The following is a 25,652-nucleotide window of genomic DNA, read 5'->3' as shown; positions in this document are numbered from 1 at the left end:
CATTCGCAGCTCGGCTGCTGTGTGGCCAATGAGACCAGCATCACTGATGATGTCAGATTTATGACATCACTGATGATGTCACACTGGGATTTATGACATCACTGATGATGTCACAGTGGGATTTATTCGTGCGTTCCTTTATCGCAAAATAACTGGGATGTGGAGGCTAAATGACGTCACATCCGTTTTGTTAGCATTCCATTTGCAGAAAAGTTGAGCTGGGAAGTTCACTGTTCACTGGTCAGATCCACTCGCTAGCCAGGCTAGCCATTGTTAGCAATAACAGTTGATAACAATTGGCATTTCGTGACATTTTGCGCATACAAACACTGCAGCCTCATGTCCACACAGATAGAAGTAGGCCGTGCTGCGTGTGCAGCTGATTTAACGAGACACAAACAAGACAGAAGTGCTAAATAGCTTATACGGTTATAACCATAGACTGTATAATAATAATAAATAGATTATAACTAGGCTACTGTTGTTGCGCGGATCAGCCATCTTGGATTTTTGAGGCTGGGGCTGCTGAGGCTCCTACGAGTTTGGAATGGGAAATACCAGCTCTAGTGACGTCACGTCCCAGCTCATGAACTTTGAACCGGTAAGATTACCAGTTCCCAGTTATAAAGGAATGCACGATATGACATCACGGATTATGTCACAGTGGGATTTATGACATCACATATTATGTCAGTGGGATTTATGACATCACAGTGGGACAGAGAAACAGACAGCCCTAGCTCCCATTTATATACTGATATTGATGTCTTCTGTCTTTTCAATACCCTCTTGGGAGTCATGAGTAGGCTACTACCCCTAGCCCCCATACCCCACGTTGAGAAGCATAGCCTATGTTCTAGGGGAGGAAGATAAGCAAGCCAGCAAGTTGACTTGGGATAGATGCCGAATTGACGAGCTGCTCATAGCGAGTAGTACTGTAGCAGCTGACGTCATGCTGCATCGCCTGTGCCAAGGAGCAAGGCCACACGTCAGATTTGTGAATGGAGTTTGGTGTTACGTCATGTATCGGGGTATCCAGCTGTTGCACCTGCGCGCATGATGCATCGTTGCCTTTAAGATGCAGACGGATATAATGCATTGTTTTAAACCGACACCTCCATCTTAACGCGCGGGTACTTTATACAGACGGTGCGGCTGGCGGGTCGCTCTCACAGTCACAGCGTCACCGCACTTTGCCTTTTACCGCGAATGTGAGGAAGTAACGCTGGAGCTGGGCCGTTTTATTGGCGCTTTCGTTTGGATCTCATTATCTGTCGGCATACTAACGCGTGGCGGGGGCGAGAGAGAGGGGACGACGGGTCCATACTCCAAATACTTTCCCTTTAAAGCAGCCGAGGGGACAGAGAGAGGAGAGGGGGGAGAAGAAGAGATAAAAAAAGAAAAGGAAGAAAGACAGCGAGGGAGGGAGGGAGAGCGAGCGAGAGAGAATTAGAAAAAAAAGTAAAGATGTCATCGTGTCGATCGAGACACCGAGGCGGAGCCATGGACCGCGGCCGACCAGGAGCGCTCTAGTCCGGGGACGAGCCGCACGCAACGCCGAGGCTTCTGGATGCGTCGCTCGGGGCCTTTTCGGAGCTAACGAAATAAACGAGCCCTCTGAACAGCTGCCGACTATGATTATTAACTACATCCTATCAACTACTTCAGTATACAAACAACTTCTATTTTTGCATGCGTTTCACCGAATTTTATTACAGTAGACATAAGCAAACTATTAAAACGCACCATCAAAGCAAGCATGAGACCAACCATTTTGTCGCATTTAGCAGAGCATCTCGGCAGTGCCTGTAGGTTGCCAACAGATTGCCATATCCAATCATAACTCATGGAAGACTAACCACTGCTAATGGATCACAACAAGTGAACGTTATCCGGCATCAGTGCACAGTTCTAACCCGGACAGTCGGGCACAGGAGAGCTGAGATAACAGGCCTCTGGTTTGAGGTTGTTTTCATAGCATTTCTTCCTCGGCTCTGTTGCCCTCCTCTCTCATCCCCTCAGCTGGCTTGGGTTTTTGTGCCAGCTCAAAATGGACACCTCCTGGAGTAACTTCCTCTTTCAGGTGAGTGCTAATTGATGTGGAGCTGCTGGTTTGTGGTTTGTGGTTTTGGAGGGAGGGAGGGGGTGTCTGACTCTTCTGCATGGGGGTTTATGGGGAGGTGTAGGAGGGAGGGGGGGGGGGTGGAGCCGAAGGTGAGGGTGAGGGGGGGGTCACAGAGGGGTCAGTGCAGAGGTGGTTTCTGAACAGACTGGAGTGTGTGATGTCTGTACTGGTGTCACTGGTCAGCAGCCATCCTTGCTCAAGGATGCAAACTAGTCACCTTTAGGATCCCACAATAGGGCACTTAAGTGAATGCATTTGAGGGCTTTTGTGTCTGCCTCTGGTATCCCCCACCTTTTTCACTCCATGAGTCTGCATCGCTGCTTGTTCACGGTCTAGACTTTGTTCTAGGCTGAATTCAAGACAACAGATTAACTGGTGTAAATCTGACAGCTGTGCGTCTTATCCATTCACAACACCTTTAGCTATGTGTGTGCTAACTCATCTGCTGTCAACAAAACATCCAGACCTGCTTAAATAGACGGAATCTCTGGGGACAAAGTTCATGGGTTACTGTAACTGGCATGCTGATATTGTCATTATCAAGTCATTGTGATCAATTATTAGATGCAGGTCACCAAACTGCCAGCTCAGAGTGAACTGCTTGCTCTCCCAATCTGACTTTTTTTCAGATATGGCATCCAAATCACTGGCGTTATCTTGTTTGGTCTTTGCCCTCTGTACGACTACAACATCACACATTCATTCAGACTCATTTAGGCTAGTATGGCAAGTGTCACACGTGGAGGCTAATGACTGACAAACTGATGTTTGTCCCCCCCCCCCCCGACTATTTTCTAATTCACAATGAAATCTAACGTGAAATAAAGTTTGACTGAGCTCCAGCTAAATTGTCAAATATCGCCGTCTTCTTGCCACCCAGGCACTTATATGTACTTAACCAACTTAACTTAAACTAAGTAACTATCCTGTGTGCATACAATTGTATATTAATGTTTGTTTATGAATTGGCCCCTGGCCTCCTATCATTTTACAAAAGTGGCCCCCGGGCAAAGCAAGTTGAGTATCCAGTACACTAGTATACAGACAGTATAGTATGTGATAATAGAGTATAACACAACATACTGTTTTGAACAAGCTGGATGGACTTTTCCATGTTCCCATAGGAAGAGAAGGTGATGGGTGGTGGGAGACTGTGGACAGCTAAAAATCACTGCGCAGCTGCCGAATACCTGAAAAAGTTTTAAAAAATCAGAAAGATTGAGTTCATGATATTTAATTCTTTAGATCAGTGGTTCTCAAATGGGGGTCCGGGGACCACCAGGGGTCCTTGAGGGGGTTCCAGGGGGTCCCCAGCCAAAAGGGGGTTTAATTTATTTTTGCTATAATTCCATTCATAAGTAACACAATGACTATTTTGGTCATGGGGTTTATACACTTTCTGTAATAAAACATCTAAAAGCATCAATCTTATCATATGGGGGGACCGTGGGACAAAATCCTATCAAATGGGGGTCCGTGGTCTAATTTTGGTCAGTTTAGGGGTCCCTCATGTGAAAAAAATTGAGAACCACTGCTTTAGATAATGCTAATTGCCTACTATCACTCAACATAGCATGCTAAAGTGTTAGCATGGAGCACCAGAGCCAACGATCCAGGGACACATAGATGATTTTGGTCTTTTACGTTCTCAGCACTCAGTGGATAAGTCGACCAACAGGCCGATCCACCAAAACGTATAGAGGCCAGGGTTCCCACAGGTTCTTGAAATCCTCAAAAGTTGTGAATTTAACGTGTAACAGCACAATCGAGAAGTGTTCACATATTCAAGCCTCTCACTCTTTAATTGTTGTTGAGCTTCCGGTGGCGCAGTGGTAGCGCTGTCACCTCACAGCAAGAAGGTCCTGGGTTCGATCCCCGCCTCGGACCCTGAGGGTGTGTCCCCATGTCCTCAGTGCCTACTGCCCAGGTGGGGTCGTCAAAAGGGCCTTTCTGTGTGGAGTTCACATGTTCTCCCCGTGCTCCCCTGGAGGTTCCTCCAGATAGGAACCCCCAGCTAAAAAAACATGCAAAAAAAAAAGCTGCTAGTTCTCATTATAAACATTCTGAGTAATGAACCTTGATTTGTGTCTCTAATGCCATGCTGGGTCCTTGAATTTGAGGGAATTGGGCCTGGAAACTGAAAAGTCCTTGAATTCGCTGTTTAAGAAGATGTGGGAACCCTGTTTATAGGACAAGCTCACTCTGCCCATTAGGCCACTCTGCTGCTCCACTCACTATGCTAACCACTCACTATGCTAAAGCACTCTGCTGCTCCACTCACTATGCTAACCACTCACTATGCTAAAGCAGCCTCTGCTGCTCCACTCACTATGCTAAAGCTGCCTCTGCTGCTCCACTCACTATGCTAACCACTCACTATGCTAAAGCAGTCTCTGCTGCTCCACTCACTATGCTAACCACTCACTATGCTAAAGCACTCTGCTGCTCCACTCACTATGCTAACCACTCACTATGCTAACCACTCACTATGCTAAAGCAGCCTCTGCTGGAATAAACTGTGTATTGGAGCATTACCAGATAACGTTCTCCCTGTGTCACTGTGTTAGACGGCGCCCACACAGAGCCAGCCTGAGAGCGAGCTGCTGCCGGACCTGACAGGCTCCGCCCACAGCCCGGCGGCCCAGCCCCCCTCCACCGTCGACACCGCCGCCCTGAACGAGGAGCCCATAGATGGTGAGGTGGCCCGGTCCAGTCACATGACTTGGACTCCAGTCATTGCGCATTCCTTTTGTATTGGAAACTAGGAATATGCCAGTTGAGTGACGTCACACCCGAGTTGACCATGTTCCATTAATGTCAGGCTCAGACGACAAATTCAGTCTGATATGAACACGACTTGATATGAACACGACTTGATATGAACACGACTTGATATGAACACGACTTGATATATATTTTTTTATGATTTATTTATGGGATTTTCAAGTTTACACAAACAAAACGCGTACATCACAACACAACACACATAATTTCACAGTTACAGCAAAACAACATATCCACGAGGGGGGGGGGGGTACCATACAGAGAAAAAAGTAAATAAATAATATTAAATCAGATAAACAACAAGGGGGGGGAGGTAGACAGAATTAAGGATAAAAAGAGGTCAGTAGAAGTAGCTTATATAGAGGTCAGATACTGTAGATCGGGGTCAAGACTAGATCAAGAGGGACCAAAGGTTCTTCAGTCCGGAGCTGGCGGGATAATTTGGATGCCATTTATATATTCTGAAAAAGGCTGCCAGATTTTATAGTACTTGTGCAGGGAGCCTCGTAGGGTGTGCTTGATTTTCTCCAGCTGCATAAAATGCAGACGACTTGATATGAACACGACTTGATATGAACACGACTTGATATGAAACACGACTTGATATGAACACGACTTGATATGAACACGACTTGATATGAACACGACTTGATATGAACACGACTTGATATAAGTAAGTACGGTAAGTAAATAATTTATTTCGGTCAATTTTTCAGTTTCACATGAATGCATTACAGTAATAATGTGCGTTTATATATAGGAGACCGAAAAGGTGTAGGCTGAAGCCGCAGCTTATAAATGCCTACCCTTTTTTACATTTTATTACATCAAAATTCAAAAACGAAAAATAAGATAGTTGCAAGAATCAGTTGACAGCGAGAAGGAAAGTTTTCAATAGATCTTAGAAATAATAATAATAATAATGATAGCTTTTAAGTACATGATTGTACTAGGGTTTTGTATTTGTTAAGTACTCTTAGTTTAAACATTTTTTTTAATTTACATATAGAATTACACAATTTTAACTCATCACAGAGACTATTCCATAGTTGTACACCTTTGACAGAGATGCATCTACTTTTAAAGTTTGTTCTTACTTTCATTTGTTTGAACATGCAGGTTCCCCTTAGTTCGTACCGGCTGACTCGGGGTGAAAACAATTTCTGAATGCAGTTGGGAAGAAGGTTATTATGTGCCTTGTAAAGTATAATGTAAAGTATATGAACACGACTTGGTCACGGCCGACACATTTCCAGCACCGGGCCCGAATATGAATGTCAGGACCGACGAACGGGCGTCTTTACCTCCTGTAGTGTGACATCATCAAAGACCAGCGTGGGGGCGTCTTTACCTCCTGTAGTGTGACAGCACAAAGACCAGCGTGGGGGCGTCTTTACCTCCTGTAGTGTGACATCATCAAAGACCAGCGTGGGGGCGTCTTTACCTCCTCTAGTGTGACATCATCAAAGACCAGCGTGGGGGCGTCTTTACCTCCTGTAGTGTGACATCATCAAAGACCAGCGTGGGGGCGTCTTTACCTCCTGTAGTGTGACATCATCAAAGACCAGCGTGGGGGCGTCTTTACCTCCTCTAGTGTGACATCATCAAAGACCAGCGTGGGGGCGTCTTTACCTCCTCTAGTGTGACATCATCAAAGACCAGCGTGGGGGCGTCTTTACCTCCTGTAGTGTGACATCATCAAAGGCCAGCGTGGGGGCGTCTTTACCTCCTCTAGTGTGACATCATCAAAGACCAGCGTGGGGGCGTCTTTACCTCCTCTAGTGTGACATCATCAAAGACCAGCGTGGGGGCGTCTTTACCTCCTCTAGTGTGACATCATCAAAGACCAGCGTGGGGGCGTCTTTACCTCCTCTAGTGTGACATCATCAAAGACCAGCGTGGGGGCGTCTTTACCTCCTCTAGTGTGACATCATCAAAGACCAGCGTGGGGGCGTCTTTACCTCCTCTAGTGTGACATCATCAAAGACCAGCGTGGGGGCGTCTTTACCTCCTCTAGTGTGACATCATCAAAGACCAGCGTGGGGGCGTCTTTACCTCCTGTAGTGTGACATCATCAAAGGCCAGCGTGGGGGCGTCTTTACCTCCTGTAGTGTGACATCATCAAAGACCAGCGTGGGGGCGTCTTTACCTCCTGTAGTGTGACATCATCAAAGGCCAGCGTGGGGGCGTCTTTACCTCCTGTAGTGTGACATCATCAAAGACCAGCGTGGGGGCGTCTTTACCTCCTGTAGTGTGACATCATCAAAGGCCAGCGTGGGGGCGTCTTTACCTCCTCTAGTGTGACATCATCAAAGACCAGCGTGGGGGCGTCTTTACCTCCTCTAGTGTGACATCATCAAAGACCAGCGTGGGGGCGTCTTTACCTCCTCTAGTGTGACATCATCAAAGACCAGCGTGGGGGCGTCTTTACCTCCTGTAGTGTGACATCATCAAAGGCCAGCGTGGGGGCGTCTTTACCTCCTGTAGTGTGACATCATCAAAGACCAGCGTGGGGCCATCTTTACCTCCTGTAGTGTGACATCATCAAAGACCAGCGTGGGGGCGTCTTTACCTCCTGTAGTGTGACATCATCAAAGACCAGCGTGGGGCCATCTTTACCTCCTGTAGTGTGACATCATCAAAGGCCAGCGTGGGGGCGTCTTTACCTCCTGTAGTGTGACATCATCAAAGACCAGCGTGGGGCCATCTTTACCTCCTGTAGTGTGACATCATCAAAGGCCAGCGTGGGGGCGTGTGGGATGCTTCACGCCCTGATGGAAAGTCTGTTGGCTCTTTTCTCGCCTACTTTGACAACAATAGATAGTATTTGATCAGCATCATCATGTTGTTGACATACCGTCCTGCACGCACAGCGGCTCTGCAGCTGACAACTACTAACATCCTTATTGTCCTTTCTGTTGCGTTAAGATCCATTACAAAATAGCGATGGTGATGATGGCAATAAAAAAACAGGGTTGTTGTTTGTATGCTGCCGTTAAAGCCTGTAATAAACAAAAGAAAAAATGAGGTGAACACGAACAGACTTTTTACTGTGAGGAGCTGGCAGAAAGTTTCACCTGTCTGTGGGACTTGGTCATGTTACTTTAGATCTGCTGGAGCGGTTTGACTCAGCACTGCTGAGGGACTTGGTCATGTTTTGACTCGGCACTGCTGAGGGACTTGGTCATGTTTTGACTCGGCACTGCTGAGGGACTTGGTCATGTTTTGACTCGGCACTGCTGAGGGACTTGGTCATGTTTTGACTCAGCACTGCTGAGGGACTTGGTCATGTTTTGGCTCTGCACTGCTGAGGGACTTGGTCATGTTTTGGCTCAGCACTGCTGAGGGACTTGGTCATGTTTTGGCTCAGCACTGCTGAGGGACTTGGTCATGTTTTGGCTCAGCACTGCTGAGGGACTTGGTCATGTTTTGGCTCTGCACTGCTGAGGGACTTGGTCATGTTTTGACTCGGCACTGCTGAGGGACTTGGTCATGTTTTGGCTCAGCACTGCTGAGGGACTTGGTCATGTTGAGGGACTTGGTCATGAGGGACTTGGTCATGAGGGACTTGGTCATGAGGGACTTGGTCATGATGATACTTTGCATATCAAAGCTGTAACAGCCACGCACACTGGAGGTGAAGTGTGAGATATTTCCTGAAGTCTGGGTCTCAATGGCCTTTTATGCTCCTGCTTTGTCTGCAATTTGCATGTTTATGGCAGGAGAGAGGAAGAGGAGGGGCCAGGGGGTACGGTAGAGATACAAAAGGGGGAGGAAGAGGAGGGGCCAGGGGGTACGGTACAGATACAAAAGGGGGAGGAAGAGGAGGGGCCAGGGGGTACGGTACAGATACAAAAGGGGGAGGAAGAGGAGGGGGCAGGGGGTACGGTACAGATACAAAAGGGGGAGGAAGAGGAGGGGCCAGGGGGTACGGTACAGATACAAAAGGGGGAGGAAGAGGAGGGGGCAGGGGGCAGGGGGTACGGTACAGATACAAAAGGGGGAGGAAGAGGAGGGGGGGGGCACAGGTGGGGGCGGGGGGAGTAAACATGTCCCTTGCTTGGATATTGGGCTGGGGAAAAGCTGGCCGTTCTAGATTTTTTATTTTTTTTAGTTTAATATAAACATTTGCAATCATCCTATGATAGGCCAGATCTTTTTTCAGCATTCTGTCTTATGGGTGGTTGGTTGTACGTCCACAAGGACTATAATGAGCCACATTTCCTGTCCCCCTTTAAGCCTTGCATTACATTAGCATTGCAGGCAGATGTGACTCTTATGTGCAGCAGAGATCAGATGTGACTCTTATGTGCAGCAGAGATCAGATGTGACTCTTATGTGCAGCAGAGATCAGATGTGACTCTTATGTGCAGCAGATCAGATGTGAGTCTTATGTGCAGCAGAGATCAGATGTGACTCTTATGTGCAGCAGATCAGATGTGACTTATGTGCAGCAGAGATCAGATGTGACTCTTATGTGCAGCAGAGATCAGATGTGACTCTTATGTGCAGCAGGAGATCAGATGTGACTCTTATGTGCAGCAGAGATCAGATGTGACTCTTATGTGCAGCAGAGATCAGCTGTGACTCTTATGTGCAGCAGAGATCAGATGTGACTCTTATGTGCAGCAGAGATCAGATGTGACTCTTATGTGCAGCAGAGATCAGATGTGACTCTTATGTGCAGCAGAGATCAGATGTGACTCTTATGTGCAGCAGAGATCAGATGTGACTCTTATGTGCAGCAGAGATCAGCTGTGACTCTTATGTGCAGCAGAGATCAGATGTGACTCTTATGTGCAGCAGAGATCAGATGTGACTCTTATGTGCAGCAGATCAGATGTGACTTATGTGCAGCAGAGATCAGATGTGACTCTTATGTGCAGCAGAGATCAGATGTGACTTATGTGCAGCAGAGATCAGATGTGACTCTTATGTGCAGCAGAGATCAGATGTGACTCTTATGTGCAGCAGAGATCAGATGTGACTCTTATGTGCAGCAGAGATCAGATGTGACTCTTATGTGCAGCAGAGATCAGATGTGACTCTTATGTGCAGCAGATCAGATGTGACTTATGTGCAGCAGAGATCAGATGTGACTCTTATGTGCAGCAGAGATCAGATGTGACTCTTATGTGCAGCAGAGATCAGATGTGACTCTTATGTGCAGCAGAGATCAGATGTGACTTATGTGCAGCAGAGATCAGATGTGACTCTTATGTGCAGCAGAGATCAGATGTGACTTATGTGCAGCAGAGATCAGATGTGACTCTTATGTGCAGCAGAGATCAGATGTGACTCTTATGTGCAGCAGAGATCAGATGTGACTCTTATGTGCAGCAGAGATCAGATGTGACTCTTATGTGCAGCAGAGATCAGATGTGACTCTTATGTGCAGCAGAGATCAGATGTGACTCTTATGTGCAGCAGAGATCAGATGTGACTCTTATGTGCAGCAGGAGATCAGATGCTGAAAAGTACTTTCTATCAAAACACAAGTAGGTCAAAGATCAGCCCGCTCAGTGTCCAGCGGCGGGTCATCAACACACTCTGATTGGCTAAGATGCTGCTAGATGCATCAGCTGACGTGTATGAGATGACTACATGTGTGTGTGTGCATGTATGCACGTACATATTGGAGCAATCTGGCACGACGCACGGATCTAGGTTGCTCTTGGTTTTAGAGAGACAGTCATACAGGGGCATGTATCTGTACACTGTCATGCCTTTGCAAATACATTCTGTTGTTTACTCTGTTGATTCACGAGCTTTAGTGTCACCAAATGTCTGATATATGAAAGTTCAAGCTTTTACTAATTTATAATCTCTATTATAAAAGGGAGCAAGTGGGCAATGTTCTCTTGTTTCAATTTTTGTCCCGGAAGTGATGTCGTAGGAGGCATTGTGACATCACTGATGATGTCACCACTGATGTCATACGACTGGTGATGTCATCAGTGATGTCATAAGAGCAAAGTCATCTTATGACATCACTGTTGATGTCATAGGCACTGATGTAAACTTAAGGGGCACGCATGCACGCACACACACACCCGCGCGCATGTAACATTTTGTGAGCAACACACACACCCGTTCGCGCATGCCAATAGCGCAGGCGAGGCCAATCAGCAGCCGAGCTGCAGGCGAGGCCGTGCAGCGAGCAAGCTGCGTATGCGAGCTGCAGGGCGGGCGAGGCCACGCAGTGGGCAAGTTTAGGAATCAATGCCTAGTTATTAAAAATCCCCCTGTGGCAAAAAGAATGGTGACTATTTTTTCCTTGAAAGTGTTGTGTTGTGTTTAGAGCTGCCGAAAATAATCGATTCAGAGATGCATCGCGATGCTTAATAGGACGATTCTGAATCGATTAACAAATATCAAAAATCGATTATTTAAAAAAAAAAAAAAAAAAAAAAATTATAATCAAATAAAATAGAATACAAGTAAGTACATGCAGTTGTTTATTTTAATTATGGATCATAATACAATGCAATTCCAAATGCACTTTTATTTTAAAGGTAGCCACACAGTGAGAAAAAAGAAAGTGAGAAAAAATAAATCATGTATTGCGGAAAAAGTGATGCATCGAGATGCATCGGAGATGCATCGAGATGCATCGTATAATCGAATCGAATCGTAGACTTGTATAATCGAATCGTATCGAATCGTGAGATCAGTGAAGATGCACAGCTCTAGTTGTGTTGTATCAGTTTGTGAGTATAGCAAAACAGACATGTATTCATGTGAAGCTCACATCATTACTTTAAGCACTGGACTCCCTGGAATGTGATGTCAAATGTAAACGTAACGTTCTGCACCATCTTTCTTCCAGTCAAACCCGTGCTCACCAAGCCGGGCCGGCCCGCCCACATCTGCGCCACATGCAACAAGCAGTTCAAAAACAGCTACAACCTGCGGAGGCACCAGTCTGTGCACACGGGCATCAGGATGAAGGACCGCACCACCCGCGACAAAGAGGAGGGAGGGAAGGGCCGCCAGACGGTCCCGCTCTCCCTGCTCCACCTCACCCTGCCCCCCCAGCCACAGCCTCCCCCAGCCGCACCGCCCGCCCAGGACAGCCTCCCCCAGCCCGGGCAGCACAGATCCCAGGACAGCCTCCCCCAGCCCGGGCAGCACAGATCCCAGGACAGCCTCCCCCAGCCCGGGCAGCACAGATCCCAGGACAGCCTCCCCCAGCCCGGGCAGCACAGATCCCAGGACACCCTCCCCCAGCCAGTGCAGACCCTCCCCCAGCCCGTGCAGACCCTCCCCCAGGCGGGGCAGCATGGCAGCCAGCAGGGGGTGCAGATCGCCGTGTCCATCGCCCCGGCAAACATAACGATGGCTGCACCGCCTCAGCCCATCCAAGTTGTTATCGTGGGTTCCATGGAGCAGGTGAGTGTGTGTGTGTGTGTGTGTGTGTGTGTGTGTACATGTGTGTGCGCACGTGTGTTAGGGGTGGGAATCACCAGATGCCCACGATACAATACTAAAACGATACTTGAGTCACGATACGATAGTATTGCGATATTGCGATATGCTAGTATTGCGATATATTGAATATTGCGATATTTCGATATATTGTCTAACTCCTTTTCCTACCTTTTCCTTGACCTCACCGGAAGTAAAACATGCAGTGTCCCCCCCCCCCCCCCCCCCCCACATGTAGGCTACATTATTAACACATTCACTGCCAACAGTTTTTCCAATACTGTAGGTAGCTTCTGCCAAGGTTTTTTTTTAGGATTCTGGCTCATCTTTCAAGAGCCGAGGATTATTTTCTGCTAGGACTTTGTGAACACAAAATATCTCAAAAGAACTAATAGAATGTGTGCTTTCTCTGTCTAAAAGAGTTAGTTTTTATCATGTTCTGTTATGTAGGCATTAGCAGTTGAATACAGCATGGTTTCAGCGTCTGAGAAGGAAAGCTGAGAAAAATGCATTTTTGTGAAATTCGATAGAACAGTCACTTTAACCATTTATTTTTGGCATCAGTGAGACATCAGACATCTGAACAATATAGTTCTGAACAGTAATTTCCTCCATAACAGCACCCCCACCCCCCTCTCCTTCAAACTCCTCCCTCCGTGGGTGTGTCTCTGGTGGCTTTGCAGCGTTTGTCACAGGCGAGTCTCTGCTGCCTGTCTGTGCTGCCTGGCTGCTGGCGGCCGCTCATCGGGCGAGTCTGGATGGGGCTCGTTCGTTTCTGGGTTTTCGGTTGTGAGCTGGGATGAAGCTGCGTGCGATTCTGGGCGTTCTGCTGGTGTTTCAAAGTGTGTTGCACCCAGAGTCTATTTTTGGAATCCCCCACCGTTGTGCGCCAGCGCGAAAGCGTCTTCGCCAAACCATTTTCATGAGAATGGCTTCCTTACGCTTTTTTCTGCTGTCTCTTTCCTCTAGTCTGGAGAGCACTGTCGCCACTTAGTGGGTCGGTAAAATAGGTTATACACATTCAATAGCTCCCATATTTTTATAGGAGATGTAAAAGGGTTTGATCCACGTCCCACCGTCAAAAAAACCAGCTGCAGAAAAAATAAAAAAAATAAAAATATCGATACTTGGCGTCCAAATATCGATACAGTATCGTCAGGCAAAATATCGCGATACTATGGTGTATCGATTTTCCCCCCACCCCTTGTGTGTGTGTGTGTGTGTGTGTGTGTGTGTGTGTGTGTGTTTTGGGGAAGCAGCAGTTTGTTTATTTGTATAGGCCTAAATCACAAGTAGGGTTGCAACTAACGATTATTTTCATAATTGATTAATCTGTCGATTATTTTCTCAATTAATCGATTAGTTGTTTGGTCTATAAAATGTCAGAAAATGGTAACGATCAGTGTTTCCCAAAGTCCAAGAAGATGCTCTCAAATGTTTGTTCTGTCCACAACTTTAAAGATAATATCAGTTATCTCCTGTCATACACGAGTAAAGAAACCAGAAAATATTCACATTTAAGAAGCTGGAATTAGAGAATCTAGACCTTTTCTCTTAAAATTGTACTCAAAACGATTAATCGATTATGAAAATAGTTGTCGATTAATTTTCTGTTGATCAACTAATCGATGAATCGTTGCAGCTCTAATCACAAGCATGTCTCAGAGGACTTTAGAGAAAATCAATTTGGATCGATTATTGTTATTATTATTATTATTATTTTTTTTTTGCGGACTAGGTTTGGGTGGAATTCGTTCCTCCTCGCCCCACTCCATTGCACAGCCGACTAACGTGAGGTGGAGCTTCATATAGTCTCTAGTTTTCTGGCTGGGCACGGGCCTTTGTGCCAACAAAACTGTTTTTAACATGGGGAATTCACACCGGCATGCGCCGGGGACACAAACAAACGCACCCAGCGGTCTGCAGACCTCAGTGAGGCTCAGGCCTGTTGATTTGACTCTTGTGCTGTCAGCTAAGCTGGAAGACGCCGATTGCCTTACATCATGTAACCTGACATGTAACATGTTTGTTTACCTGGCCACAGCGCTAGTGTCTGATATTCTTACTACACAGCGGCATCGCCATTATAGCTGGCTGAGAACGCGCAACATTATTACCAGACCAGAGTAAAAAAATATATATATATATTATTATTATTATTATTATTATTATTACGCTATCGATAATCGATGAATCGATAATTGATCGTTAATTTTCCCGATTTTCGATTATGGAAATTTTTCAAAATGAACATCCCTAATTGTAACCATGTTCTGAGGCTTCAAAATTGGTGTTCAACAAGCTCCTTAGAAATACATTTATCAAAGACCAAGGAGATGATCTTACAAAACAACAAAAATAAAATGCAGCCAATAATCATCTACGGACAAATGGTTGAGATGATTGAGGATTTTAAAGGTGCTAATTAAGGCACACATTTGAACATCGTGAACGCGCTTTGGTGGATAATTGTTTTACGCCTTTTGTCCCGCCACGGTAGGTAGTAACAGCGCCGGGTTACCTGGCAACCCGCCTCCATTTGAAAGCGCCGTCGCAGCAAGCCGGAAAAGGTGTGAATGGTCAGCTCATTCATAAAAAAATTACAGGGGAAATCACCTCATGTAGCAAGAAAAGTGCAGGAGTGAAAGTAAAAAAAGTAGCCTATAATCATGACTGCAGGGACGCCAGGAGGAATGCTCCGTGCGGTTAGGCTTTATGCTCAAACGATGTTGACATTATTAGGTAAAATTCACGGATATAATAATAAGCTTCAGAGGGCTATAGCTGTCTGTGGCGAGTTGGTCTGAGGATATTCCCTCTCGAAATCAGCTCTGTGCATTCCCTTACAAAAACTACTAACGTTAAGTAGTCATGTGCATTTATAGCCTATACTATTCCCCCGACGAACGTTATGAAGATTCAAGATTCAAGATTCAAGATTTTTATTGTCACTCCATGGTACAAGTACCACGTGTGAAATTCTTGTGCAGTGGACTCCGTTTACGACATAGTACAAATAGGCAACAAGCAATAAGTAATAGGCAATAAGAAATAGGCATCAATAAGCAATAAGACAGCAATAAGGCAGTAAGAAATAGGCATCAATAAGCAATAAGACAAGTCGGTGGCTTATACGACAGTGGCATATTCATTGCACATAGGTGCACATGTCATGTGCATACGTTAGACATGTTCAGACATTCCAAATTCGACGTTTTATACATACATGTGCAAATAGCATGTACCTTATTAAACATACACTTAAATAGCATGTACCTTATTAAACATACACTTAAATTTACAATTAAACGTTAGGCATCCGTAATAGTAGCAGCTGCAGTACGGTACGGTACGACTACTGCACTATTTTGTGCATATTAAGGAGTCTCGTGGCCTGCGGGAAGAAACTGTTCCTCAAGCGATTTGTGCGTGTTTTTGGAACCCTGTATCTCCTCCCTGAGGGTAACAGGGAGAACAGGCTGTTGTGGGGATGGTTTGTGTCTTTGATGATCTTCAGGGACCTCCTGAGGCACCGCTGGTTGTACAGTTTGTGCAGTTCTGGCAGTTCACCTCCTGTTACGTGCTGGGCCGCGCGCCTCATCCTCCGTAGCGCTCTGCGGTCCATGGTGGTACAGTTCCCGTACCAGGCGGTGAAGCCGCCTGTCAGCTGCAAGACTGCAGCTGTTTGATATGCGGGGGGTCGTCTTTCAGAACGGAGTAGGCTACGGACGCTAATTAGGCTACTTAATGGGAATAATTTGCTTTACACAAAAATGGAACCAAAAGATAAGAATTAGCCTTGTACCTAATAGGCTACATGATGGTGCATGATGCATCCATAAAGTCGATCAGATGAATATTGAAAGCCTGGTTACCATGCTGCATGTGGACAACACATTACACAAGGAATTACACCATGACACCATTAGGGGTGGGACAAAATATCGATACCCACGTTATCGCGATATTTCCACCCGCGATACGTTATCGATACACTGGCGCCAAGTATCGATATGTTTATTAATTTTTTTTTTTTTTTTTTTTTTTTTTTTTTTTTTTTTTTTAATAAACAGGCTAAAATATTATGCTGTGTGTGGTAGTTGAAACATAGTTTCAAGTTGACTTTATTTATGTTTGTAGTTGAAACAAAAACATAACTACTGTAGGCTACATGAATGGAAATGTTTGATCATTAATATCTACTTTTAGAAATTATATAGGTAGGTAGGTAGGTTATATAGGTTTTCTTGTTTTAATAGTAATAATAAAAAGACTTAATGTGTAACTTTTCCTCCGTGGTATCGAAAATGGTATGAGTGAGTGAGTGAACTCAGAGAGTTCATGTCAATTCTGCTAATAAATGCATAATACATGATTTTTTGCCTTCAGAGGTATTTTTTTCACTTGTTACACAGGTATCGTGATGTATCGTCTTCCAATATATCGCAGTATCGCAGTATCGTGATATATCGTTATCGAGGGCCAAGTATCGTGACGATATCGTATCGTGAGCTACTCAGCGATTCCCACCCCTAGACACCATATCGATCTGCTTAGTCAGTGAATTTACTTCTATGAAATGTGTTGTATAAATAAAGTTGGCTTTCCTTGAATGCAATTCATGCAACACTTCGCTGCCAGAAAGTCGGCAGATGCACTCTGCGGCGGAGCCCGTTTTGTTAAGGCGAGTCCGCCCACCATGCGAGTGGTGCTCACCTTTCAATCTGGGAGCAGGGGATTTCACCTGAAAGTACACTGCAGGACGGGAATGTGGCCGTGCTGCTTGGCTCTGTGTGAAAGCAGTTTCTGTGGCGAGGGTGCGGGCTTTGCGGGACTCCTAAACTGCAATTTTTGCGCGATCTGTGTGTGAAAGAGCCTAGAGATAACAGAGAGACAGGTGAGACAGAGATAACCGAGAGACAGAGGAGACAGAGAAAAGCTTCACAACTTCTCTGCTTCTCTGACTCCCCACAGAATCCAAACCCTAATCCCAACTCCAACCAGGTGAGGAAGAACCACGCCTGTGAGGCGTGCGGGAAGGCCTTCAGAGACGTCTACCACCTGAACCGCCATCGCCTGTCCCACTCGGACGAGAAGCCCTACACCTGCCCCATCTGCCAGCAGCGCTTCAAGAGGAAAGACCGGATGAGCTACCATGTGCGCTCGCACCAAGGCGGCGTGGAGAAACCTTACATCTGTCCGCACTGCGCCAAGGCATTCTCCAGGTACGTGTGTGTGTGTGTGTGTGTGTGTGTGTGATCATCTATCTACATACATAAAATTGCCAAAGTGGGCTCTGTCTCGGCTCCTCACTGACGTGAACATTAGTCTCGTCAGAAACCACTTCGATCTGCATAGTTTAAATGAGTTTGCAGCCTAGGCAGGGATAATTCCTCGCTGTCAGGTGAAAAGAAGCGGCTGGTGACTGCACATGTATCGGAGGAAGCATGTGCTAGTCTACAACTCTCCCCAGATGGGCAGAGGGGGTGGAGCCACGACCAGGACAGCAGGGGGGAGTTGGTCAAGTACAATTGGGGAGAAAACAGGCGGGAAAATATGGAGAGAAAAAAAAGTGCTCCAAAGAAATAGAGAAAATAACCCAAATCAGTGGAAATCTTCTGAAGCCTGACTGCTGTTGGTCCTGGTAAAGTCACGTCCTCAAACAACATCATGATGTGGACACAACTGTCGTCTGGCAACAGAAAGACACATTTCAAAAGCAAAATTCAGTGAGTTTCTCTTGTTACAGGGAACATGTCTTTCCCGTGACCGGGGACAGTCCAGTTTAGGTTTGTGAATGTAACAGTCCAGACATTTAAAATGTTTTGTCCTGTTGAATGAGTCATGTTGGTGTTCTTGTTTGTTGCAGACCGGACCACCTCAACAGTCACGTTCGACAGGTTCACTCTACAGAGAGACCCTTCAAGTGCACGGTAACGTCCACGTCTGTCCACTGCCAATCCACCGACACGGGTGTTTGAAGGCCGATAGTCGATATTTTGTAACGACATTCAACGTCTCCAATTGACTGTTTTCATTGCTAAACAAGCTGTATTGTTGTCTTGAATTTAGAATATGATTTAGAGCTAAAACTCACCTCTGAAGAAGAAGTATGGATAGTATCAATGGAGTGCATTTATATAGCGCTTTTATCCAAAGTGCTTTACAACGTGCTCCATGCTCCAACATGCCGGCATTCACCCATTTACACACCGAAGGCGGCGAGCTGCCACGCACAGGCACACCATCAGAGCTTCCACGCACAGGCACACCATCAGAGCTTCCACGCACAGGCACACCATCAGAGCTTCCACGCACAGGCACACCATCAGAGCTGCCACGCACAGGCACACCATCAGAGCTTCCACGCACAGGCACACCATCAGAGCTTCCACGCACAGGCACACCATCAGAGCTGCCACGCACAGGCACACCATCAGAGCTACCACATACAGGCACACCATCAGAGCTGCCACTCACAGGCACACCATCAGAGCTACCATGCACAGGCACACCATCAGAGCTGCCACGCACAGGCACACCATCAGAGCTACCACATACAGGCACACCATCAGAGCTGCCACGCACAGGCACACCATCAGAGCTGCCACACACAGGCACACCATCAGAGCTGCCACGCACAGGCACACCATCAGAGCTGCCACATACAGGCACACCATCAGAGCTGCCACTCACAGGCACACCATCAGAGCTGCCACGCACAGGCACACCATCAGAGCTGCCACATACAGGCACACCATCAGAGCTACCATGCACAGGCACACCATCAGAGCTGCCACACACAGGCACACCATCAGAGCTGCCACACACAGGCACACCATCAGAGCTACCACGCACAGGCACACCATCAGAGCTACCACGCACAGGCACACCCATCAGAGCTGCCACGCACAGGCACACCATCAGAGCTGCCACGCACAGGCACACCATCAGAGCTCCTACGCACAGGCACACCATCAGAGCTACCACGCACAGGCACACCATCAGAGCTACCACGCACAGGCACACCCATCAGAGCTACCACGCACAGGCACACCCATCAGAGCTACCACGCACAGGCACACCATCCACGCACAGGCACACCATCAGAGCTGCCACGCACAGGCACACCATCAGAGCTCCTACGCACAGGCACACCATCAGAGCTACCACGCACAGGCACACCATCAGAGCTACCACGCACAGGCACACCCATCAGAGCTACCACGCACAGGCACACCCATCAGAGCTACCACGCACAGGCACACCATCCACGCACAGGCACACCATCAGAGCTGCCACACACAGGCACACCATCAGAGCTGCCACACACAGGCACACCATCAGAGCTACCACGCACAGGCACACCATCAGAGCTACCACGCACAGGCACACCATCAGAGCTACCACGCACAGGCACACCCATCAGAGCTACCACGCACAGGCACACCATCAGAGCTACCACGCACAGGCACACCATCAGAGCTACCACGCACAGGCACACCATCAGAGCTACCACACACAGGCACACCATCAGAGCTACCACGCACAGGCACACCATCAGAGCTACCACGCACAGGCACACCATCAGAGCTACCACACACAGGCACACCATCAGAGCTACCACGCACAGGCACACCATCAGAGCTACCACGCACAGGCACACCATCAGAGCTGCCACGCACAGGCACACCATCAGAGCTACCACGCACAGGCACACCATCAGGAGCAATTTGGGGTTCAGATTCTTGCCCAAGGACACTTTGACATGCAGACTGGAGGAGGCGGGGATCGAACCACCGAGCTCTTTTATCCAAAGCCATTGGTGGACGACCCGCTCTACCTCCTGAGCCACAGAATAACAATGAACATAATAATGCTTAATTCTGGTAGTGTAGCATCGATCAATTTGACAACAAATATGTAATTAATCAAATTGGATCATGTCAATCATATCAGAGGTGGATGAAACACTGACTGGCTTAGATCTGAGTCTTAATAAAAGAACAATATGGAACAATATCGGTAGCACTCCTGTCTCAGTCCAGTGTCTCAGCTACAGTAAGTGATCACGCTGTGGCAGCTGTGTAGGAAGCATCAAACTCAGCTACACACACACACACACACACACACACACACACACACACACACACTAGAGAGAGATGGGTAGATATTGGGGTTAGACTATAACCCAGTGGCCAAATAAGGTCGCCTGCTTTTTTTTATTTAATTTATTTTTTCTCTTTTACACCACACACAATTTAATACTACTGAAGATGATTAGGGTCACTTGCGATTTTTTATTTTTTTTACTTCTGAGTTTAAAAGTGATCATCTCTAAGATTTCAGTTTTGTTGTCTTGGGTGACACCTATGGAGATGAGTGGTAATTACAGGTGAGATCCAAACAGTGTTGCATCATGTGACATTACTAATGTCACATAATGTCACTATATACTAGGGATGTCACAATACTAGAATCTCTACTTCGATACCGATACCCAGGAAAATATCGATACTCGATACCATTTTCGATACCACAAGATGACAACGCATCAACAATAAAGTTAGACAGATGGACGGACAGACGCACACTTCTCCATAATCTAGGCCCAATAAAACTCATTAAAATTTTGCACTGACAGCAGATTAGCCCTGCTCTAGCCATCGGCCTATCAGAACACGTTTAGCTTGTTGAAGCAACAGATACCCACCAATGATAGCGAAGGGAAAATCAGTGATTTTTCATTAAAACTGCTGGTATCGAAACTGTTGCAAATGAGTATTGTATCCGTTTCAAATTTTTAGTATTGATACTTATCGATACTATCGATACCTGTTGCAAATGAGTATTGTATTGTTTCAAAATGTCAGTATTGATACTTTTCAATAGTATCGATACTTTTGACAACCCTACTATATACTGCAAAGGCTTCCATCAATGGACCATAGCCTCAATCAACATTGTGAATGACTCTTATTTGTATTTTTTATTTATTTAGATGAAAATCTTTGAGATTATAACTTTAAATCAGGATTCTGATAATAAAGTTAGAATTCTGAGATTAAAATCAGAATTCAGAGTTACTGTCAATTTTGCAAAAAATGTCTGAGTTTTGAGATTAAAGTCAGAATTCTGCAGGGGGAAAGAAGCATTATGTGACATCACTGACGATGTCACTGATGATATTGTCGATGGTGCACCGGAATTTGAATGTCTCGGGTCCCTAGATTTTTGTGACGCCAAAGTAGGGTCACGAGCCAATTAAGGTTGGGAACCCCTTCTCTGACCCCAATGTGGATCTGTCTGCCTGTGTGTGTCCCTAATTAGAGGGCCAATTTTCAACCAGCTTTGTATCATTACAACATTGGTAGTATATGCCAATGGTTCTCATTTTGGCCCATTTCCACCGCTGGTATCAGCGCGGCCCCGCCCAGCTCGTCTCGCTTTTTTGTCTCATTCCACCGATCAAAAACGTGGACAGCCCGGGTTGAGTCGGGGTTGAGTCGTACTAGTTTTGGTCCCTGCTTTGTTGAGGTTCCAGTGCTGTGGACCCCGGTTCATACGGTGACGTGAAAACACTGTAGACGACTGATTGGTCAGGCAGAATTGTGTTTACTCTATCTACTGACTGTCAATGCTGGATACCAGTTTAGTGGGGCTTACCCTCTCTTCTGTTATGTTATTTCCATCAGTCTTTTGTGTTGCTGCCTTCGGCTCTGGTGAAATAAAATCGATCTCCTTACTCAGCTTTAACATGGCGGTGGTTTTCAATTGTTTTGAGAGAGAAAAAGTCTGCTGCTCAGGAAGCCCTTGTAGTTGTGTGCAGCGTCGGCTCCGCTAGGCCGCAGGCGGGGGTTTAGTGAAGCCTCGGTCTTGCCTGGTGAGAGGCCGCCGGGGTAGAGGCTTGAGGCTTCACTTCTCCCTGTAGCGCAGCCCCTGTCCCTCGCGCAGCGCATGCATGTGAGTTTGAGTAACTACAAAGTGATATCCATTCTCCTGGCCGATTGTCACATTTGCCCATGTACACTGTAGGTCATTTAGAGGCACCAGTATTTCATAAACAGTTTAAAAGTTCTGTGTATGGATTTAATTTTAACGTTATATGTTATAGCCTACTTCGGCTATGGGCGGAGGGCAGATATGCGGTCGCTATGACGACCAGGTGTGGGCGGAGGCGAGTAAACTTGCTATGGAAACAGAGTCTATATCAAGTAGAGACGAGTAAGACCAGGTCGAGTAGAGCTGTACTGTGCTGTTATGTGCTGGAAATTAGCCAAAAGTGGGGTCCAGGGGTCCTTGAGGGGGTTCCAGTGGGTCCCCAGCAAAAAAGGGGGATCATTTATTTTCACTATAATTCCATCCATACGTTACACAATGACTGAATGTGTCATGTGTTTCACACACTTTCTTTCTGTAATAAAATGTCTAAAAGCAAAAGTCTTATCAAATGGGGGTCCGTGGTCTTATTTGTCTCAGTTTGGGTCCTTGATGTGAAAAAGTTTGACAACCACTGGTTCAGTATATTACGCAAATGAACAATGTTTAAATTGCCTCCACCAGGAAGAATAGCCGTAGCATCCTGCTGCGGCTAATGGGGATCCTAATAAACTAAACTAAACTAAACCTTGCCTGGACCGAGAGCTCCCCGTTCATTCATCCACAGAACCTCCTGGTGCAAATGATGTCATGGTGATGTCATTTGGAGCAGTTTTGAAATGGTGTCACTATCACTATCATTCTCTCTACCTTCATTCACAGAACCTCCTGGTGCAAATTGCACCAAATGAGTCATTTGGTGCAGGAGGTTGTGTGAACAGGAAGCTCTCGTGCCATGCAACATGGGAGGGAAGTTAAACGTAGCTCTTTTGCATATCCTACTGATTTTTTAAAGATAGAAAGCTGGTTGAAAAGTGACAAAGTGGCCATTTTGAAGCCGTGTAAATATGTTTGCGTACACGTCATGTCTTCTTCACGTGTTCCTGTGTGCCACAGACCTGCACGTCTGCGTTCGCCACGCGGGATCGACTCCGCGCTCACCTGATCCGCCATGAGGAGAAGGTGCCGTGTCACATCTGTGGCAAGCTGCTGTCTGCCGCCTACATCACCGACCACATGAGAGTCCACAACCAGGCCCAGCACCACGCCTGCCACCTCTGCAACCGCAGTGAGTCCACCTTTTACTTCAGCCTTTCAACCGCAGTGAGTCCACCTTTTACTTCAGCCTTTCAACCGCAGTGAGTCCACCTTTTACTTCAGCCTTTCAACCGCAGTGAGTCCACCTTTTACTTCAGCCTTTCAACCGCAGTGAGTCCACCTTTTACTTCAGCCTTTCAACCGCAGTGAGTCCACCTTTTACTTCAGCCTTTCCAAGCCAAGCAACCCCTTTTCTGCATCCTTTTCCCACATTTTACACCACAACATTTCTAGGCCCTTTTCACAGCAGCCATCTTGAGGTCCCAAAGCAGGGCAACCAATGTTAACCAATTAACATTAATGATAGCTCCACTCTATTTAGGTGTTCCAGTCCCAGGGTCCCCTCATTAATGTTATTTGTTACACCTGTGTTTACACTGCTTTGACACTCAAAATGACTGCTGAGAAAAAGGCCTATTAGTTGAATTACTTCATTGGCATGATTGTCAGAAACAATCTTGCTAATGCAGTATATACACAATGTACATTTTTACAAAGCAACAAGATTCAAGATTCAAGATTTTAATTGTCACTCCGTAGTACAAGTATCACGTGTGAAATTCTTGTGCTGTGAACTCCGTTTACAACATAGTACAAATATAACAGGGCATATGAGTGCAAAAACAACAAGATAATAACAACTATCCATTCAAATCTTAAGATAGAGATATTACATTAAAAATATGTACCAATATCTATAGCAGAGGTGCCCAGATTCTTTGCCATGAGGGCTAAAAACACTCCTCTTTTATCTGCTTAGCATTCATTTTATTGTTCGCAGAGTTGATTGTAAAAAAGAAAAATGCATAAATGCATGAAGTGGGCATGTCTCTAAAGGGAAGACTTGTGGGGACCCAGCATGTCTCTAAAGGGAAGACTTGTGGGGACCCAGCATGTCTCTAAAGGGAAGACTTGTGGGGACCCATAGAACCCATTCTCATTCAGATGTCTTGAGGTGAGAGGTCAAGTGACCCATTTGTGAATTGGCCATGCCGGTTTTTCCCTCACCAAAAATTAGCCTAAATTTGGAGCATTATTTCCCGGCAAGCTACTAACTAATAATATACAACATAATCTATAATAATATACAACATAATCTATAATAATATACAACATAATCTATAATAATATACAACATAATCTATAATAATATACAACATGATCTGTAATAATATACAACATAATCTATAATAATATACAACATGATCTGTAATAATATACAACAGGATCTATAATAATATACAACATGATCTATAATAATATACAACATAATCTATAATAACATGATCTATAATAATATACAACAGGAGCCAATGTTTCCATGGTGGGTCAGAAAACAAACTAACCCCTAGACGTTGTGTCTTGTCATGTCCCCAGGCTTCACCACGCTCACCTACCTGCGGGTCCACGCTCAGAAGCACCACGGGCAGGAGTGGAAGGAGAGCGGCGGGGCGCGGGGGGGCTTCGGAGGTGCGGGCGCGGGCGGGGTGCTGCTGTGCCAGCTGTGCGGGGTGCAGTGCAAGACGGCCACGCAGCTGCAGGGTCACATGGGCACCCACATCCCACCTCAGGGCGAGCCGGGCCCCGACCCCACCAGCGCCGGCACCACCAGCGTGGCCGTCACCGTGTCCAGCGCCGGCACAGTGGGACTGCTGGTCACCGACTGCTCCAGTATCGCACCCCAGACACACAGCTAGCACCCTGCCAGGGTGGGGAGGGGCGGGGCGGGGGGAGGGGGGTGGGACAGGCAGGGTGGGGGGGGGGGGGGGGGGGGGGGGTTGTGGGCTTAGGGCAATCGTGGCACCGACGAAAGAGGATGCATAGGAATGGAAAGGACCGGAAAGACAGCAGCCGGACCAGGTGTGTGTGTGTGTGAACCATTCATGTGTGTGTGTGTGTGTGTGAGAGAGTGTGTGAGTGAGTGAGTGTGTGTGTGTGTGTGTGTGTGTGTGTGTGTGTGTGTGTGTGTGTGTGTGTGTGTGTGTGTGTGTGTGTGTGTGTGTGTGTGTGTGTGTGTGTGTGTGTGTGTGTGTGTGTGTGTGTGTGTTTCAGTCAGAGTTTGGCATAGGGCTGGGCAATTAACCCAAAATGTATCGAAACCAACATTTAGAAACTCTAA

At 46.4% G+C, this 25,652-nt stretch overlaps 1 protein-coding gene across 1 annotated transcript; it reads left to right on the top strand.

Moving 5' to 3' along the window:
- Window positions 1-1,410: 1,410 nt before the first annotated feature.
- On the top strand, window positions 1,411-25,230 carry LOC310788217 (vascular endothelial zinc finger 1-like; the record flags this gene model as incomplete). Its single annotated transcript, XM_083649758.1, has 7 exons — window positions 1,411-2,083; window positions 4,693-4,819; window positions 11,739-12,301; window positions 17,312-17,562; window positions 18,207-18,270; window positions 23,333-23,504; window positions 24,911-25,230. The coding sequence occupies exons 1-7, from the start codon at window positions 2,051-2,053 to the stop codon at window positions 25,228-25,230; spliced, it is 1,530 nt and encodes a 509-aa protein (XP_083505884.1). The 5' UTR covers window positions 1,411-2,050.
- Between the last annotated feature and the right edge of the window lie 422 nt (window positions 25,231-25,652).

Source organism: Poromitra crassiceps (genome assembly GCF_964638095.1).
Source record: "Poromitra crassiceps genome assembly, chromosome: 13".
Classification (NCBI taxonomy): domain Eukaryota; kingdom Metazoa; phylum Chordata; class Actinopteri; order Beryciformes; family Melamphaidae; genus Poromitra; species Poromitra crassiceps.
Note: the sequence above shows the minus strand (reverse complement) of the source record. Positions and strands in the feature narration are given on the sequence as shown.